Source organism: Harpia harpyja, chromosome 2, assembly GCF_026419915.1.
Source record: "Harpia harpyja isolate bHarHar1 chromosome 2, bHarHar1 primary haplotype, whole genome shotgun sequence".
NCBI lineage: Eukaryota > Metazoa > Chordata > Aves > Accipitriformes > Accipitridae > Harpia > Harpia harpyja.
In genome coordinates, this window is record NC_068941.1 from 31,022,605 (window position 1) to 31,042,135 (window position 19,531).

At 36.7% G+C, this 19,531-nt stretch overlaps 1 protein-coding gene across 11 annotated transcripts in view; it reads right to left on the bottom strand.

Annotated features, from left to right (window-relative positions):
- SEC24B (SEC24 homolog B, COPII coat complex component) overlaps positions 1 to 19,531 on the bottom strand; it is a 49,551-nt gene that overhangs the window by 20,817 nt on the left and 9,203 nt on the right. For 4 of the 11 annotated variants that reach the window (XR_008233208.1, XR_008233209.1, XM_052774703.1 and 1 more), the window contains exons 3-8: positions 17,264 to 17,404; positions 15,886 to 16,071; positions 10,441 to 10,545; positions 5,566 to 5,646; positions 2,375 to 2,556; positions 637 to 821 (exon numbers count right to left, since the gene is read on the bottom strand). Coding sequence is in view for 9 of the 11 variants with exons in the window: in XM_052774703.1 (XP_052630663.1) it covers positions 637 to 821; positions 2,375 to 2,556; positions 5,566 to 5,646; positions 10,441 to 10,545; positions 15,886 to 16,071; positions 17,264 to 17,404 (880 nt within the window). In the remaining 2 variants the exon portion in view is untranslated. The remainder of the gene's footprint in view (positions 1 to 636; positions 822 to 2,374; positions 2,557 to 5,565; positions 5,647 to 10,440; positions 10,546 to 15,885; positions 16,072 to 17,263; positions 17,405 to 19,531) is intronic. The other 7 variants (XM_052774729.1, XM_052774715.1, XM_052774721.1 and 4 more) reach the window with 7 other exon arrangements.

The window sequence follows — 19,531 nt, forward strand, 5'->3', positions numbered from 1 at the left end:
CCAGCCAGCAAGAAGGCTGGAGGGGCACAAGAAGTTGGGAGGGGACACAACCAGGACAGCTGACCCGAACTGGCCAGGGGATATCCCACACCATGTGACATCATGTAAACGTGGGGGAATTGGCCAGGGGGGCGGATCACCACTCGGAGACTAACCGGACATCAGTCAGCAAATGGTGAGCAACTGTGTTGTGCATCACTTGTTTTGTATATTCCAATCCTTTTATTATTACTGTAATTTTATTATTGTTATTATTATTTTCTTCCTTTCTGTCGTATTAAACTTTTCTTATCTCAAGCCATGTTTTACCTTTTTCCTTCCAGTTCTCTCCCCCATCCCACTGGGTGAGGGAGAGTAAGCGAGCAGCTGCATCGCGCTTACTTGCTGGCTGGGGTTAAACCACAACAGCAGGTTTCTTAATGTTTTAATAAATAAACTACACTCACACTGCATATAATGTATTTTAATGACAGGACAGTTTCAACATTTGTTTAAGGATACAGAGGACTGAAAGGGGTTATATTAGCTCATCACAGAGATTTAAATTCAGGAGTCAGTTTAAACATTTTTTGACACTTTAAATAATTTTTAGTCACTGAAAAATGTAAGATCCTGTCCTAGACACAGTACACTTACTCTGGACTGCAGTTTAATTTCCTAAGATCAGAATTCAAGTTAGGCACAGGTGCTTGAACTGATGATACAGGCAAAATATTTTTATCTTGTGTAAGGTTTACTGGTCTCAAGCTTTCCGGCTGCTGAGAATGCTGTAGACTTAACCCTCCTAAGGAAGAGGACAGCTGGTTCACACCTGGATATTGCTGAAAAATGTAAGAGCATTGCAAATGGGTAAACACACAATTATGTTTAAATAACAACCTTAAATCTTCTTGTAATCCCAATTCTTCCAGACATGTATTAAAAAAAGATACAATACTAGTTAGTAACAAACCCAAACAAACAAGAAAAGAGTTGTATGGTAGAAAATTAAAAATGCTAAGACAAATGTGACATACCTTCCAAATATGTATCATAGACAAATTCAAATTCATGATACAAATCAACACTGGAAGTCACACACAGTCCTTCAAGCTTTCCAGGCATAAGAAAACAAGGTACTAGAAAGGCTGACAATTTTTTTCCCCTCTTCAAAGATGTTACAATGTAAATTTTCCAAGTTACAGAAACTGTTTTTATATGTTTAGTTTTAAATTAAAAAAAACCAAAACACCATAGAAGAGGAGAAAAGGTTAGGCTGGAAGGCACCTTTGAGGTCTGGTAATCCACCCCCCTGCTCAAGCAAGGCTAACTTCAAAGTTAGATCACGTTGCTCGTAGCCTTGTCCAGCTGAGTTCTGAAAATATCTAAGGATTCAAGATTTCACAGCACAATCTGTTCTAGTGCTTCCCCACTTGCATTCTGAAGAATTTTCTCATTATATGTTCAACTGGAATTTCACTTGCTGCAACTTGTAATTGTTGGTTTTTTTTCTTTTACTGTGTACTCCTGAAAAGAGCCTAACTCCATCTCACATTATAGTGAAGATAAAGCTAAGCCTTTCAACTTAAAAAAAAAAAAAAAAGAAAAAAAATTAAACATTTCCTCCAGGTCACATATTACATTACCTCCATAACAGTGAAAGCATTCCTGGATATTACATGCTAACTCATGGTACTACACTCAGATCATCAAGGAATTTTGATCACCTACAACAGCAGCTTCGATACATTTGCCAGCTGGACCCTATTTCAGAGCATGGGATCTGGAAATCAGTACTTTTTTTTCTACACCCCTTCACACATACACTTCTTTGCACTGCTTCAGCATTTGTATTTTGCCTCAGCATCTGCCTCTTCTTCAGATTTCACTGCTCTTGGGTGACTCGTGCGCACAACGGGAGCCAGGTGACTGTACGTAACTCCTAGGGTGTTCGGTGCTCTCTTTACCAGGAAAATAGAGCAGATACAGGCAGCCTGCTCCACTACGCACCCAAGCACAGGCTCTACAGAGCTCTTTCATCTGGAGCCTATGCCATACATTGTTTCTAACTTGATTTAATGCTTGAGATCATAGCCCATAGTAGTGCTCTGATCAAACGTACATTTGCTGATCAAGTACTTCATTATGCTTCTGTACAGCTCTTTGAAACACCAAACTTTAAAACTGTGGATGCCGCTAATAACTGCTGAAGCAAACTTGTTAAGGCTAACTATTTGGAGACACGCTTAAAATTTTAATTCAAAAGCCTTCTAATAAGAAGTTAAGATCCAGAGCTATGACATCAATATTATACTTAACATTTATCGTCTCAGAAATTATAAAAATAAGATACGAAAATACGTCATGAAGTAGCTTTTAAATTAAAAATACAAACCTGTGGATAGTGCTGAAACCCAGGATGGTGTCCTGGATTATTGGGCTGCACAGGAGCAGGTGGTGCTGCATTTTGGTAGCCAGGCTGCAGTGTTGGATATCCATAACCAAATGGCTTAGACGCTTTTGATGTTTGGGGGACTGATGGAGCAGGAACTGGGCTGCTGGTCACAGAACGTGTCTCTGGAAGGACAAAAGAAATCTCACAGGTATTGAATATACTTACTATTTCTTTAAACCCCTAAATGCTTAACGAACAACACTTCCATTTGTAAGTTTTTGCTTTACCCATCAAGTTGTTTATCTGCACTGACCAAATAAATTAGCACGGGAGATTACTGCACTTATGCTGATAAAGGGGGTATACATGGGAAGATGACCATAGACTCATTTAACAACTAACAAAATGCTATTTTACCAAAAAAGGCAACTTAAAAAAAAGTATTTCAACTGAACTAAAAAAAAAAAAGAAATAAACACCCCTTAGAACCACATTTTATTCCAAGATTTGCACTTGATATAAACTGCAAAAGAGACCATTCATGCTTAGTCTCTCCTCTACCACTTATTAATACTTTTAAAACATAAGGCTAAGGTGACAGAACTATTCTAAAACATGGACACAGAGCTTTTCTTGAAGCAATGCAAGTCCCTCCTGTATAACCCTGCAGCACAGTTCAGTCCCACTATTTTTAAAGGCCAAATTGAAAGTAACACATAGACCTAAATTCATAGAAAACTTAACAGCTGTAAAAAGATGAAACTACTCTTTAGAAATGTCTACAGATGCGAGCTAAGTTGCAGAAGAATTTAAGCTTGGTAAAATCCACAGGGGAAAAGTGGCAGGCGAAGAAACCAACCACTCAAGAAACCAACCACTCAAGAAACCAACCACTCAAGAAACCAACCACTCAAGAAACCAACCACTCAAGAAACCAACCACTCAAGAAACCAACCACTCAAGAAACCAACCACTCAAGAAACCAACCACTCAAGAAACCAACCACTCAAGAAACCAACCACTCAAGAAACCAACCACTCAAGAAACCAACCACTCAAGAAACCAACCACTCAAGAAACCAACCACTCAAGAAACCAACCACTCAAGAAACCAACCACTCAAGAAACCAACCACTCAAGAAACCAACCACTCAAGAAACCAACCACTCAAGAAACCAACCACTCAAGAAACCAACCACTCAAGAAACCAACCACTCAAGAAACCAACCACTCAAGAAACCAACCACTCAAGAAACCAACCACTCAAGAAACCAACCACTCAAGAAACCAACCACTCAAGAAACCAACCACTCAAGAAACCAACCACTCAAGAAACCAACCACTCAAGAAACCAACCACTCAAGAAACCAACCACTCAAGAAACCAACCACTCAAGAAACCAACCACTCAAGAAACCAACCACTCAAGAAACCAACCACTCAAGAAACCAACCACTCAAGAAACCAACCACTCAAGAAACCAACCACTCAAGAAACCAACCACTCAAGAAACCAACCACTCAAGAAACCAACCACTCAAGAAACCAACCACTCAAGAAACCAACCACTCAAGAAACCAACCACTCAAGAAACCAACCACTCAAGAAACCAACCACTCAAGAAACCAACCACTCAAGAAACCAACCACTCAAGAAACCAACCACTCAAGAAACCAACCACTCAAGAAACCAACCACTCAAGAAACCAACCACTCAAGAAACCAACCACTCAAGAAACCAACCACTCAAGAAACCAACCACTCAAGAAACCAACCACTCAAGAAACCAACCACTCAAGAAACCAACCACTCAAGAAACCAACCACTCAAGAAACCAACCACTCAAGAAACCAACCACTCAAGAAACCAACCACTCAAGAAACCAACCACTCAAGAAACCAACCACTCAAGAAACCAACCACTCAAGAAACCAACCACTCAAGAAACCAACCACTCAAGAAACCAACCACTCAAGAAACCAACCACTCAAGAAACCAACCACTCAAGAAACCAACCACTCAAGAAACCAACCACTCAAGAAACCAACCACTCAAGAAACCAACCACTCAAGAAACCAACCACTCAAGAAACCAACCACTCAAGAAACCAACCACTCAAGAAACCAACCACTCAAGAAACCAACCACTCAAGAAACCAACCACTCAAGAAACCAACCACTCAAGAAACCATGTTTGGCATGACTACTCCAGGAGAAGAAAAAAAAAATTAAAAAAAAATAAAAATCAACAGATCAAAGAAATTTAAAGTTGATCCTGTTACTCTTGAAGGAAAACAGAAGGAAAAAGTTATTTTTAGAATATGCCTTCAGCAGAACCAAAATGGTTAGTTATTAGCTGAGACATTAAAATTCATAATCCTGCAGCCATGCCTCTGCTACCCTTACTGCATGAGCTGGAGCCTATATGGATAGCAGTATTGGCTTTTTACTTGACTGAGATTTCACTTTACACAGGAACCTACCAAACTAAGGAAACTACTGTGGCATTCTCAGAGGCCAGAGCAGTGTAAAAGAGCCAGATGGGGAGGCCCCACAAATTAATCCAATTATCATTTAAAATATTGGCTAACATACCTACACTGAACAACATCTATTCCACCTGCTCTCAATGTGACAGCTCTACAGATTTCAAGACTGAGGTAGTCTACTAGTAGGTTCGTTGAGAACAAACCTTACACTCCTGATATTTTTAGAGATAAAAATAAGCAACGTAGCAGCCATTTTCTTTAAATGAAGAAAATAACCTGACCCAAGCATCTCTGCAAGCTGATACAGTTGGTCTCTCAAAACTTAAGTGGTGTGTCAAATATTATCAGCTACTAATCTCAACACAATCAGGCATACAGCATAACCTGGAAAAAGAGGCCTGCTTTCAAACAGAGCGTATTTTCAGCACTACCCTCAATATTACAAAGGAAAGTATGACATGATACAGGGAAGTTTTATTAAATGGTTACTCCAACTTCGGTGTTAAAGCTATGAAAAGTGATTCAAAAAGTGAGGTGATCAGAAAATCTCTGATGATTGCCCCCACTCCTTTCATAGGCATTTCCTTTCACCTACTTGTTAATTAACAACAAACACCACCAGAAATGGGGAAAAAAAAAAATCATAAACAGTAAACATTTAAGTCTTAAACCAAACAATTCAGAATTAACATGCACTAGACTGCTTACCTGGATAGCCACCTCCTTCCAGGGCATCATAATTGTTCAGAACAGGAGAGGCACTGCTTGTAGTAGAGGAACTATCAATTGCTGGGGGAGGAAAATAATTTAAAGTTAGGTGCTTCAGAAATGGCAAATTTTTGAGAAATAAGAGACTGAGAAATTTTTTTCTCAAAACTTTGGTAAGAAGCTGTCATGAAAGATCCTGGGAAGAAACACCACTTCAGGCCCAAGGCTGGAAAGCTATTACGACTGCAAAGAGAAGGGGGAGGTAGAGATAAACAATCAACATATTAAAAAACAAACAAGCAAGCACATTCAACAAATAGCAAGAGAGAGATCAATGGGAAAAGGACAAAAACAATGAAAAAGACTTGTTTCTTGAAATAAAAAAATATTTTTCCATTAAACTAAAAGTGCTTTCTAGACTACATCAACTGAAGATAGGTACAACATTTTTAAAAGTCTCTATCCTGACTTTCTTCACAACTGCGAACAACCGAAGATTCCCATCGTTTTCAGAGTGATTACGCACTATCCCCACCTTCAAGCAAAACTGACAAGTATTTAATTTCTTCCTCCTTTCTGTGATGTTGTAATTCAGAGCTTGTTTTGTTTTCAACATAAAGCTTCTATTTTCTATTTCACATTGACAAGAGGTCTCAGCTTCAGTCAGAATAAACAGTTACTTTTGGTACACCCAAAATTAACTATGTAAAAGTGAGCAACAGAAGTTAACTAGCCAGAAGTAAAAAAGCACATGGGCACATACATAGTTGTTAGCACTAAAGAGACTCCCAATACTTAAGTTCTAGTTCACCCTATGCATGTATCTTGAATATCTTATTGTAAAACACTACAAACAAAAATATATTTAAACACATTTCTTCCAGTGCCATTTCACATACATTTCCAAAGAAAAGGGCCAAGGAGATTAAATGTATCTGCTTCTTAAAACACCCCAAGCCATGAAGTGCGACAGAGAATAGTGTATTTAAGAATTTGAAAAAGACAATTATATACATATAACTTTTTTTGCAGAACAGACTCAAAAGAGATTCACTGATACTGTTCTACTCAGAAGGGTCAATTGTGACCACACATCCCATTGTGAAGCTGAAAGTATTTCAAGGGAGAACTTCAATGGTGGAACATTTGAGATTTGATCCTCCTTCAGCTGAAATTTCCAAATAACGAGACTCCTGCATACGGAAACATAACATCACTGACATTTGGGACACATTAATACCACAGCAACATCATGACTGTACAGGTTATTTTTGAGCATTTTGCTTTTAAAGCGTTCAGCTAAGAAATAGAAAAACTAATAAAAAAAACCCCAACATAACACTAACAATGGATTTTAAATAACATATTAACACTGTGAAACTCATACAACATTAGTTTTCAGATAGTTTTTCACTGTAAGTTTCCCTCTTTTTTTTTTTTTTCTGAATTTTATAAAAGAACGTAACTGCAAGATTTCTTTTCCTACCAAATTTTATCTTCCTATTCTAGAAACTGAAGGAAATAGGATTCATTATTTTGTTCCCTGAGCATGAACAGAGCTTTTAAAGATTTGGCAAGTCCTACTACAGAAAAGGCAAAATTTAGGTCAACAAGATCAAGATTTAAGAATTTTCAAGGAGTTTTTCTTGTCTGACCAGAAGCTAGTTCTGCATTTCAAAAAAATACCAAGAGGTTATAAGCACAGTTGTAAACATGTAAGACACTAGCTCAAGCTTTCCGTTTTAACCACTATGTCACTCTAAAGAGTTTTTCCCACCATAAATTGTATTCATAAAATGATATCCATCTATAACATAATTCCATATAAAATGAGTTTGCTCTTTTCACTAGGAAGACACTAATGATACAGCGAGTTGGAAAGAAGAAATATTATATACTTCCTAAACTCTGCTGGAAAAGTTAAGAGAAAACAATTTGACAGATACATGAAACTATATTTTAAAAAGCATGCTGCAAGTAAAAATAATGCAACTTAGTTGTACTTCTACTACAACAAAAAAAATGTATGCATCATTTCTGACATACAGAAAAGTTCTAGTCAGAAAGTAAAATCTCAGATATTTTGAAACACAAGGTCTGCCTAACTTAAAATAAGAAAGTGAATCCTATTACTGAGTATCCCATATACTTACTGAAGACCTTTCACTTAAGGTCTTTGCTTCTAAAGAACTTTCAAATTTTGGAACATATTCTTGAGACCTGTGAGAGTCCCAGTGCCTACAAGAATTACAATGTACCCTGTTCTACTCTCTGCTAGTAAACAACTAGTTGACTCAAAAACAGTGAGTTGTACAGTTTCCTGCAGACCAAAAATAACTTCAAACTCTAAGCTGGTCACATGTGTCATGGAAATCTCACAAATTCTCCATCAGTAAAAAATACAAGAACTTCCACAAAATTAAACAGTTTTCCTACGCTTAAATTAAGCTACAACAGCTGTCAAAGTTAACTTAGCATAATAAGCACCAGACCAGAAAACATATTAAGAAGACAGAAAAAAAATGTTTTATAAAGAAAAAAATATTAGAAAACATTGCTTAGACAAAAGTAATACTTATAACATGCTTTTACAGTTCAGTGATTATTCTACCAATATAACTTTTGCTTTCAGAGTTTTCAAGAACTCTTTGGCAACATAGTTAAAGATCTAACTGTAAGAGTGAGAAAAACAATTGAGAAGCTACACAAACACAAGCAACCAGATGCCCAACACCTATTTTTCATAAAACCACTGGCACAGCCTGAGCTAGAAACCTGTGTACAGAATCTGGTTTAGGATTTACATTAACTCCTGGTGACAGGGCATAAAACAGGATGCTTATTAATCAGGTAGCCTACATATTGAACCTGGGGGCCCTTTCACTCTTTTGCATAAGATAAATTTAAATACAGTGATAGCTCAAAGGCTACAGGCTTTAGCAAAGTACAGAACTTTAGAGAGAAAAATGGTAGGGAGTATGAAAACTTTGTCCCTGAGAGGTTTAGTGAACAAAGTAAGGAGACAAAGGCTGGAATTGCTAAAAAAATAAAAAAATAAAAAAAAATCTGACATATCCTTTGACAGAAACCTTGGCATGGGATTAGGCAAAGATAATAATCTGCAGAAAATTCAGTAGGTAGTCCTGCAATAAAAAAAAAATCAAATGCTCTCCTGGATCTTTTAGCCTACTCTTTAGAAAGCAGAGTTCAAACAGCAGCTGCATCACAATGGCCAAAGCAAACTTTACATCCCAAAGTCGAATTGTTTTCTAGCTGGTAAAGTCTAATTAGACTCAAAGCATTAGAAATAAACCTGGTATCTAAAATTAGAAAGTACCCTTAGATTTAAAAAGAAGAGTTATTCACGAGTTACTATGCATAATTTCATGCTAATACTCATGCCTGTTGAAAGATCAAATGTGTTACCACACAAGCGGTAAGAAAGTAAAGAAACTGAAACAATAATCTGAAATAGCAAGAATAACACAGGATATGCAAGTATCCTAATACTTGTGCTCCACTAGGGATGGGTGTAATAATATCATTTATACTGATACTATTGCACCCTCCAAATACTGTACTTCTCTGGCTGGAACAATGACAAGTGTCTTTGGCTGAAAATGCCTTCCTCCTTGGAAAAAGAACAGCAGTAATTGTTTTCTTCTAATGTTCTACTAATAATTCAGCATAACAGTTGAATCAATATTATTCAAATTGATAACATGAACCCATTACACCGTTCTTAATTACGACCTGGATGTCATCATTGTTTTGCTCCATTCTTCATGATATCATTAGGAGTGCACTAAGATATTTTCATAGTGTTCTAGTTTATAATTTAATTATTTTAATAAAACTCAGAATTACATGGCACTGATTTTTTCTGCCTAGTTACAATATGAATTATAAGCTTAAAGGAAAAGTTACATAAGTTTGCTATCCCAAATTAATATTCAAAGCCAGCACACACAAATGGGAGTAGTATGTCAGCACAAGGTATGTGCTATTACTTCCATCTATCAACAAGGGTAGAAATCTAATGTTTAATCTCAAAAAGCTTTTTACACTGTTACCACTCATATATAGACTGTAAAGACTTTTCTTTAAGTTAGAAGGAAAAAAGTTATCATCCAAGAAACTAAGGTAGTGAGAACCATCAAACTCACAAAACGAGTCCATTCTGACAAAATACAGACAGAATCCTTGCCACCAAGAACATAACATTTCAATCAATCAGGACAAACTACTACTACTGGGGAAAAAAAAAAAAGTAGAAAAACTTTTAAAGTTCCCTACAAAGCAAGCAGGTTAAAACTGAACCTGTGTGCCTGAGCAGAGACATACTTTAGAGGGAGAAAAAAAAGCAGCACAGACTAATTTACTGTCTTAAAAAGCACACTTACTACTTTTCAATATTTACTTTACTACCCAAATTTTAAGAGTTCCCTATATGTAAAATGAGAAACAAGTTAAACGCTGTTTAATGTAATGATACAAATGGCATCTAGTTGCTTAATATAAGCAATTATCAGTCTAAGTTCTAGAGCTGGTTATCTTCAGTTAAGAGTTTAAAACCTACTGCAAATCAAAATATTAGAAATATGGGAGTCTTGGAAGTTGTGAATACTACTGTTAGATACATAAAACATCTGATATTAATATGACCAAAAAAAAAAAAAGACCATTTGCTGACCACCACTGAACTCCTTTTTGTTTACTATACTAATAACAGCTGGGAAATCGCTAGTTAACTTCATACATGATGAGTCAGAGTGACATTTAGTCTTAAAGGAAAAAAAGGTTTCAGGGGATGGAAATAGGGAACAAAACTTGAGTAGGAAGAGAACAAGATACTGGTGTAAAGCTAAAGCCAACCTGCTTCCTCATCCTCCTCATCCTCTTCCTCATCATCTGAACTTGATGACAAGGGAGCTGGTGCAGAGCTAGCTTGATTATTAACATATCCACCATACTGCATGCCTGTGAAGTGGAAAGCACAAACATAAGAGTCAGACAGACAGGAAAGATGAGAAATGAAAGTCACAAATCATTGCATTAAAAGTGAGAGAAATTAGCCGTTCTAGAGAAAATCCCAACATGCAAAAAGTTAAATCTACAACCCTAGACTATAGAACTGTAGTTCATATATGAACTATATGAGCAGTACAGCAGAAGCAGTTTTTAGTGGGCTAGTTTAGCAAAGTATTAGTAGCACATGGAAGTTTGCAGGCAATTTTTTATATTTTTATATATATATGTGTGTGTGTATGTGCATTTATGTCAGGAAGTTAAACACACACACAAACTTTCTATATATGTATTTAATATCAGTTTGTCCACTGGAATAAGTTAATATAAAGAAATAAATTAGTTCCCAGATAAATTCAAATTGTCTTATGAAAACATTAATATTAAACTTTTGCTTGGCACACCTGCCCCTTTTAAGTAAGGAATAATTCACGCTGGAATTCTGAACATTGTCAGAAATGAAATACACTGCTGCTGCAACATGCAAGAGTACAAACATACACATCAGCAACACAGTGAAATTTAAGCTAGGTAAACCTGAAAACTTGGTTAGTATTATTTTTAAATTAGTGCCTAAATTCAGGTTCATAGACCCATATTTAAACCTAAATACACTATCCAGTTTTAAGATATGGTGACAACGCAACAACTGCTACCACTGTCACCTCCAAACCATAATCTATAAGGTTTTTTGGTAGTGGGATTTTTTTGTTAGGTTTTTTTTTGTTTGTTTTTTACAATATCTACTCTAAACATATGTGCAAAAGCAACACATACATATACCATTAAAACAAGAGTAAAGCATGCAGCAATGGCTTATAATTAATTTCCTACATTACTCAATATTGATGCAATTTCAGCACCTCCAAGAAATCTTAAGTTTCTCTTGTCACGGTGCAGGGTTAGCAAGGATTTTAAATATGCTTGTAGTCAGGCAGAGACACCGTAAATAAATGCAAGTGACCACTGTTCCTCTCACAAGAAAATATCCTAATTCTTCAAAACTCTTCGAAATTTTTCAGACTCTTGAGAGTTTGGGATTTTTTTCCCCTGTAGAAGCACTGTGACACCATTAGAGTAGTGTTCTTTATTTTAGCCCTAGAAAGCACTACAGAAATGTTGTATATTATTCATAATCTGAAATTACACATCCTGGTAATTAATGATCCCCCCCATCCACAGCTTAAATCAACTATATCAACCTTTTTTTTATTTAAACTACGGGCTAAAAACGCTGTTAGTTTCATGGTTTTTTTAAAAAGGGTTAGCAAATGGACCCAAGAGGACCACTTCAATTTCACTTAAGAAAAAACAACAGAACCAAGGTGAAGAGTATCTATTCAAACAGTGGAAGTAAAAAGAAAACAGAGCAAAACCATATCACAACATTCTTGAGAAGTTGAACTTTCATACAGAGGTTAGTGCAAGAAGAGACTGACATTTATTTCACTTTATCTAGTGCATTAATACTCCTATAATTCCAATCAAGTTTCTCCACAATACAAGTAGTCACAACGATGAAGGCAAAAATCAAACCAAGTGCAGCTGAGGAGGTACAATGCTTCAGTTTCTATACGGCTAAAACACAGGACTAACAGAAGTGATTCATAGTACCATCTTTTATGAAGGCTACTGGATGCACTTGGTAAGGATGATGCAAGAAAACTATTCTCTACACAAAACCAGACTACAGCCAAGGAGACTATGTCTTTTCTCATGCCTGGGAGAGCTACTGAGGAGTAAGACAGAACAACTGCATTATTGTGCAGGAGAAAAAACAACTTAAAATAATTAACATGCAAGTAAAAGGGAAAAAAAATAATCGGAAGGACAAGAAAAGATGCACTGTAACACAGAAAGCCAAAGTAAAAGAAGATGGGCACAGTGTGAGAGCGCAAAGACAGACCTCTAACAAATACCATGTACACAGATAGAAGAAAGAAAGTACATCTACCTGGAAAGGGCATGCCAATGCAAAAATTCCAAGCATGGGCAGATGAGAGAAAAAGACTGAATTAGTCATTCTAATAATGCTACTTTGGAATCTTTGGAATGTTTTTTGGGAAACAAACTTCTACTTCTAAAACTCCCTCTTTTCCAGTCACTGGTCACATACATAAAAGGATGCATGTGTTCAGAAAGAATACAGAAAAAGAGATTAAAAAAATATGCTAGTGACACAGAAGTTTAGGAATCATGAACTATGTCACTATGAATTCTCTGGAGGCAGGGCTGGTTTGATTCTTACCAGCTTTATGAGTTTGCATAGACTTTTTACATTTTCATTGCCAGAAGTACTACAAATTTCTGACTTTAGGATACTTCTGCATTGTGCTAGCACAACTGTCCAATCACAAAAACAATTTGAGAACTTATCTGGCTGAAAAATAACGTAGTTTAAAAAGTTATTCTCAAGTGGAAAAGCCTCCCATTCTGGTTCACTGCCCAGCAATGCCACCAGTAAGCCAGCACAAGGGAGAAAGCAACTGAAGGGCAAAAATGGGTGGCTGAAGACAGCAGTTCCAAGTGCCACCATGTGCCTAATCATGACTTCTGTTCTGACAACTCAGTTCTGCTTAGCATCTTTTACAGAGTTGCTAATAATATTAAAATCTCCCACTCTTAAAACTGCAAAAGCTTATTTTGAAATTATTTATTTTGAGTGAGATTACTTCATAGGTCTGGCTTAAAATGCAACCACGTAATTTAACTCATCACAAATTCATTGGACTGGAAATTTCTAAACCCTGCTACCAGTATACCTGTAATATAATAATATCACACTCTAAGGCTTTATCCCACTACATTTTACAGACACCTAGAAATGTAGGTGGGAGGACACAAAAGGATAAACTGGGATAAGAACTCATTTGCCTGTGAAATAAACCAACTATTTAGGTATTTTAAGTACAATCACCCATACCATGAAAGATTTTAAAATGTAAAATGTACATTTTATGTGGCTTAAGTTTCATAATGGAGGCCCCACCAAAAATGAAAATGAAATAACCACATGTGAAAATAAACTATATTCTTAAGTTCTTTAACTGGTTGTCTACCCATAACCCTCATATTTTCAACACATTTACTACAGCATTAAGATCTTAATATTACAAATAGCAGTTCTTAAAAATGAACCCTCCTCCATTCTTAAACTCTTTGCTTTAAATTATTTTCATTTACTCATCAGCTCCTCTCATCAACACAAAGCCTAAGGAAGCCTACAAATAACACCCAGACAGGACACATATCCTCAAAGTTCATCTCTAGGATGCTCTTTTCAAGTAAATTAGTTTATCTGCATTAAATTCGTAGGGCTCTTTATGTAAGATTAAATAGGCTTTAATGCCTTTTAAGTTTTTTGCCCTGTTAGAACTTCGCCAAGCAAACAATTGGAATATTTTAATTCTGTATAGGAATGCCCACATAAGAGCTTAAACAATGAAATCCACTTTAAAAATTAATTCAAAGTGGTTTTCCAGAATGCTTTCATGTAGGCAACACTATAATAAGAAAAAAATCAGTCCATTTAATCTCTGCATGAGAAACACACTTGGAATTCTAACAACCTGGCCAAATATTCAGTAGATGTGCCCTATTTTTTCAGTAGGTTAATTTCTACAAATTAAGTTATCACACTTAATTGTTGATAAAAATGTACTGCAAGAGTACATTATGTATTTCAGACTCCTCAAATGAAACTAAACAAAATGAATTTGAAGTCTCCTAATGCTCACAAAAATATCACCTAAACTAGAAACATACATGTGTGATGACATGTACATTGATTTACTATTGATTATATTAATGTAAATACAACAAGATCAATGCAAACTCCTGACAACTTATCTTTATATTCCTGACATGGGTATACTGCTGGTTCTAAAGTGTGCTCATTCAGCTACATATTGCATTAGCTTTCACTTATATGGAAGTATTAGAATTTAGTGAAGAGTTTGGCAGCAACCGCAGTGATTTGTATTTAATGTACCAAGTGGTTACACATTATACAGGAATCACTGCAAGAACATATATATTACACGTCAAGGCAAGCACAGTTAAACAGCTAAAACCCTTTTTCTCATTAGAAACACGGTTATGCAATTTCTTTGGAAGATGAAGCAACAGCTTTTTCTAGCAAGCACATCTACAGTACAAATTCTACCCAGTACCAAAATCAACTATAAAACTAGGCAAGAACCAAGCACAGTTCCAAAAACTGATTTATCATTTTCCTTAAAATGGTACACTGTACATAGGACTTTATAGCAATGAAGAATTATCCTTTTGCCTGTAAGATATATAGAGCTGATTCACAGACAAGCTATTTCTTTACATTCTCCACTCCACCAGAAAAAGGAGGAAATGGAGGAAAAGGGGAAATTTAGACATTTATGTCAGAGGATTTTGAAATTTAAGAATAAAAAACATGCTGTGACAGTCACACACCATGCTTTTGAGAATTATTTTGAACACTAGACATATCACATTGTTCTGGACAAAATCAATGCCTACTTCCACCTCACACACCGAGTTCTTTTTCCATATGAATTCAAAACTCTGCAACTACCAAGAGAAAACACGGCCAAAAAAAAAAAAAAAAAAAAAAATCAGTGCAGTAAATTAGATTTAGAATACTAGATACAGAAACATGTAACAGTCAAGAGGCAAGTAAAACCATCTGGGCAGAATTAGCATGGCTGAAGAAGGCTCAAGACCCAACTGATTCTTTGTCAAGAGTCTACCAACATCAGAATAAGAAGGAGCTTATACACGAACTCCTCTGTTCTCCCACAAGAACTCTTGGAGCAGCTTTCCATGGGATCTTACAGCTAGGGAATAAGAAAACAATGCTATCAGTTTGAATTTAATACTCAAACTCGCTCTGTTTCCCAGTGCAAATTGCTAGTTTACACCTGATTTTTCAATACAGACTGATTACAAAAGCTACTTTTAAGACCTTTTCCCAAGAAGTTAAAATAGTGAGCAGCTTTTTAGAAGAACAGAAGAGTAAGGGAACTAAAAAAAGGGCCTTTTGAGGAAGAGAGATGCAAGGCTGCCAGCAAGACAAACAAGCCAAAGATGACATATGGCCAAAGGAAATCAAACAGAAGAGCTAAGAGAAGCTAGAACCAAGGTGGTATAAAACATGAACGCTAAGGGAGCCTGATGAGATGCAAGAGATATACTCCAGACAAATGCAGAAGAGCAGCAATAAAGCTTCCAGCATTCACGTGTGCATGTGGAACAGGGCAGAAGCCTGTACCGTAACTTCCCATTCCCTTTTAGTACCTTCCTGAAGGGCCAACTCTGATGACTGTGTAACAGAGGGTGAAGATCGTGGCTGTGAAGAAAGGCTTGGAGCAGGTGTCCTTATGGACGAGATCACAGCAGAGGAAGCAGATGTTCCAGCCCCAGGCTTGGTAAACAGAATGCTCTGGCTTACAGAGTGCACAGGCTGTGAAGAATCAATGCCACCTGAAAACAACAGCAGAAAGCAGGAACACTTTGTTTGTATTTGCACAGACAATTACACAACACAAGCAATCACATTTGATTTCACAATAGCTACAAAAACAATACAATACTTCAAAGAGAGATGTCTTCAAACAAGTATATATGGGGAAGTTGGTTGTTTTTTTAAATTAAATACCTATAATGTTAAAACTCCATTTAAATGAACAAATTGCTCTGACAACTAACAGCAAAAAGGAAGCACGATGTAGTAAGATCAAGATTAAGCAGAAGCTAAATTGACCCATTTTTGATTCATCCCCACAACTCTATGCTTTCACAGGTTCCCCTCTTCCCAGGTAAGAGGAACACAGTCCATGTGGGATTGCTCCCTCTAAGTATTCCTCCCACAGGCAGGAAACCTGAAAGTCAGCTGTGTAATAGACCAGTATTCTACCTCCCTTGAAGGGCTGGCACTTTGCAATTTTGGTACTCAATTATGAGACCCATATTCCAAGCAATCTGTTTCAATCGACCCTGAGTATTCCACAGAACTTCTGATGTATTTTAAACATCTGGACTAGATATAATCTTCTTGAAGTCAGATTAATGCTTTGAGAGATTTAACACAGTCCAGTTGAAATGCCTATCAGATAAGGACAATATAACTTCAATTAAGTTAGCTTTTAAGAGGGTCACTCTTTGTTTATAAACTGAAAAAATTCATCATATTATGATGCTTTCTAAAAAACCTGACAGATCAAGCTGTTAAAAACAAGAATTGAAAGGAAACGGTTTTACCAATACTACTCAGTAAACAAACATGGAAATTAAACAAGAACAAAATTCACTGTTTGTATTTGTAGAGTACTTATTTAGGTTACAGAATTCACTGGAGAATGCACATGTAATATTAACTTTGCCTCCTCTGCACATATAGCAGTGTAGTTCCTACAGTCCCTGTCTTCCTTAAATAATGGAGCTGATATCTGAAAGGACTTTATGGGGAAGTTGAAGCTTCCTTTAGAGTGGGAAGAAGAAGAGGTGGCTTAAAATGGTCTTTTTTTCTAATTTACCATCAAAATTAACACATACATTTTCACCACCTTAATAGAACTTCTATTTATTATGCAGTTTTCAAATATAATGTTGAGCATATAGGGCTTTTTCGCAAGTGTTATCAAAATTAAAACATGTTTTTCTCCGAAGTACATACATACAACATTTTCTATTGAAATGTACTTGCTACCACCTCTGCTTCTACACATTATGTCTTGTAGACTCCCCATGGAAGCATCAGCACCTGTCAGCAGAAAAGTGCTTGTTAGGGTAGCTACACAGCTTCCTGAAGCAAGATCTGCAAGACAACAAGGCAAATTCTTTGTGACATTAGTGTGCTTACCCAGGTTTTGTAGCAGAGAGAGTTGCTTATGGGGTTATGGTATTTTCCACACTTCAAGTCAATATAGCAATGCTCGCAACAAGCACTGCTGTAGAGCATGCTAAATGCTATAATGTCAGCGTCACATGTTCAAAGCCAAAACCAATTTACATCCAGATTAGCTGAAGATGTAATACCTTCCTGCCAAGTACCAGTACCTATTCTCAAACAAAAGTTATCCAAAATACCCTTCAAAGTTACATGGATCCTTTATATGTATTGTAAGAAAATGTTTTTAAACTCTGAGCAAAAAAAAATAACATGATTTATTCTTTTTACAAAAATCCAACCTGCAAAATTACATGTTAAACTTTATTTGATGACTCTGGAAAGTTTTCTAAAGTCGTAAGTAACCAAGACCAAAGGAAACACTTGGAGAAAGTTAATCTTTAAAGATATATTGCTATTAACTACCATCACTAAGACAATCTGCGGTTATCGTAATTATGCTATCAACTTTTTTTTCCCCTCGGCCAGTAAGAAGATTGCACCCTGTCATATAAGTAGTGATCAATTTAGGATGGCGTATTTTAGCTCAAGACAAAGCTGGACTGAACACCAGTTTAGAGTACAAGTTTCCCATCAGTTTATCCAGGGCAAGCCCCATCAGGTCACACAACATTCCCACCAACTGATATCATGAGAAGCCAAAAGCTTTGTCAGGCTGCAATAAATATAAAACCCGATCTCAGTGACACAGTACTTTCTGTCTTTCACCTTCCACTTCTCTCACCTTTAATGTGCACTGAAGTTTTCTCTTGTGCCTTTCAACCATGAACATCTCTTGCACTAAAAATGACTAAGTATACCACTTGGTTACGAAAGCCATGTACCAAGAAAGATCTACAGCTAAAAGGTATGTTACAGAAAGAATCTGCAGAGCTGTGCAAATTAGCAGTGTAATTCATCATTTTTCCTATACACTATCACTTAAGTTTTTTATTTAATTTCCAACTTGAGACCTACAGGTAGTAGTTAAAAAGCGTATCACCACAGTATCTTCTCAAGTTTTCAGAAGATGCAAGAACCACCCCTTTTGAGTTGCTACAGCTGCAATCTTCATTTCCTGGCCCCCCCCCGCCCCCCCAGCAATTTCTCCTGAGATTTATCACCTCCCTGCAGCTTGTTTTTCAACAGCATCCTATCTTGCCGACTTTCTGTATCTTGGCTGCAGTCTGTCCCCTTTTTCCAACCACACCTATATTAGCAGATTTACGGGATTATAGCCTACATTCCTACGGAACTGGGGCAGCAAGGACTTTAGATCCTGATCTGACATAAGGGGAAGTATGTGCAGGAGATAAAGAAATTAAAGTGTCTCCTGCTCAGGCAGACTGCCTACAGTTACAGGACAGTAGACAAGATCCAGGAAGCAAAGAAACCCATACCATATACCTGCAGGAGTTCTCAGTCTCTCTCTCCTCAGGGAGGAGACTAGTAAAATTTAGGCATCCTGATTGACATCCACACTGACTGGAAAGCACCAAGAAAAATCAAAGTGCACTGATTTCAGCTGAAATAAGCTGGAAAAACATTAAGGAAAGCTACTGACCTAGAAAGACAAAAAGCCTTAGTAACACAAAATGTGTTATTTACATAGCATGACACCATTTCTGGACAGATTTATACCAACACTGTTCTACTGAAATATAGAATTTAAAACTAGAAGACAGTGTTTTTGCTAGCTGAAACCAGTCTAAACCACTGGCTGCTATTCATCAAAACAAGTCAACTTCCAGCAAAAGATTCCTCTTAAAATAAATTTCTTTTCTTCTAGTGAAATCTCAGCAAGCTTCACTGAAAATACTTCAGTGATTTCAGACAGTGGCTGCCACAGTTTTAGAAAAAGATTTTGCTGCAGTTCTACATCCTTAGTACGTGACATACAGCAGCTCAGGGGTTTGATCTTAATAGAGTCAGCATTTGGGGGGGCTTTCCAAGGCCCTACACAAATTGGTTTCTTTAAAAATCCAATTGTAAGTCCAACGCTTAGAACTTTTCTGATTCAAGTAGAAAACAATTCAGAAATCACCAAACTTCTCA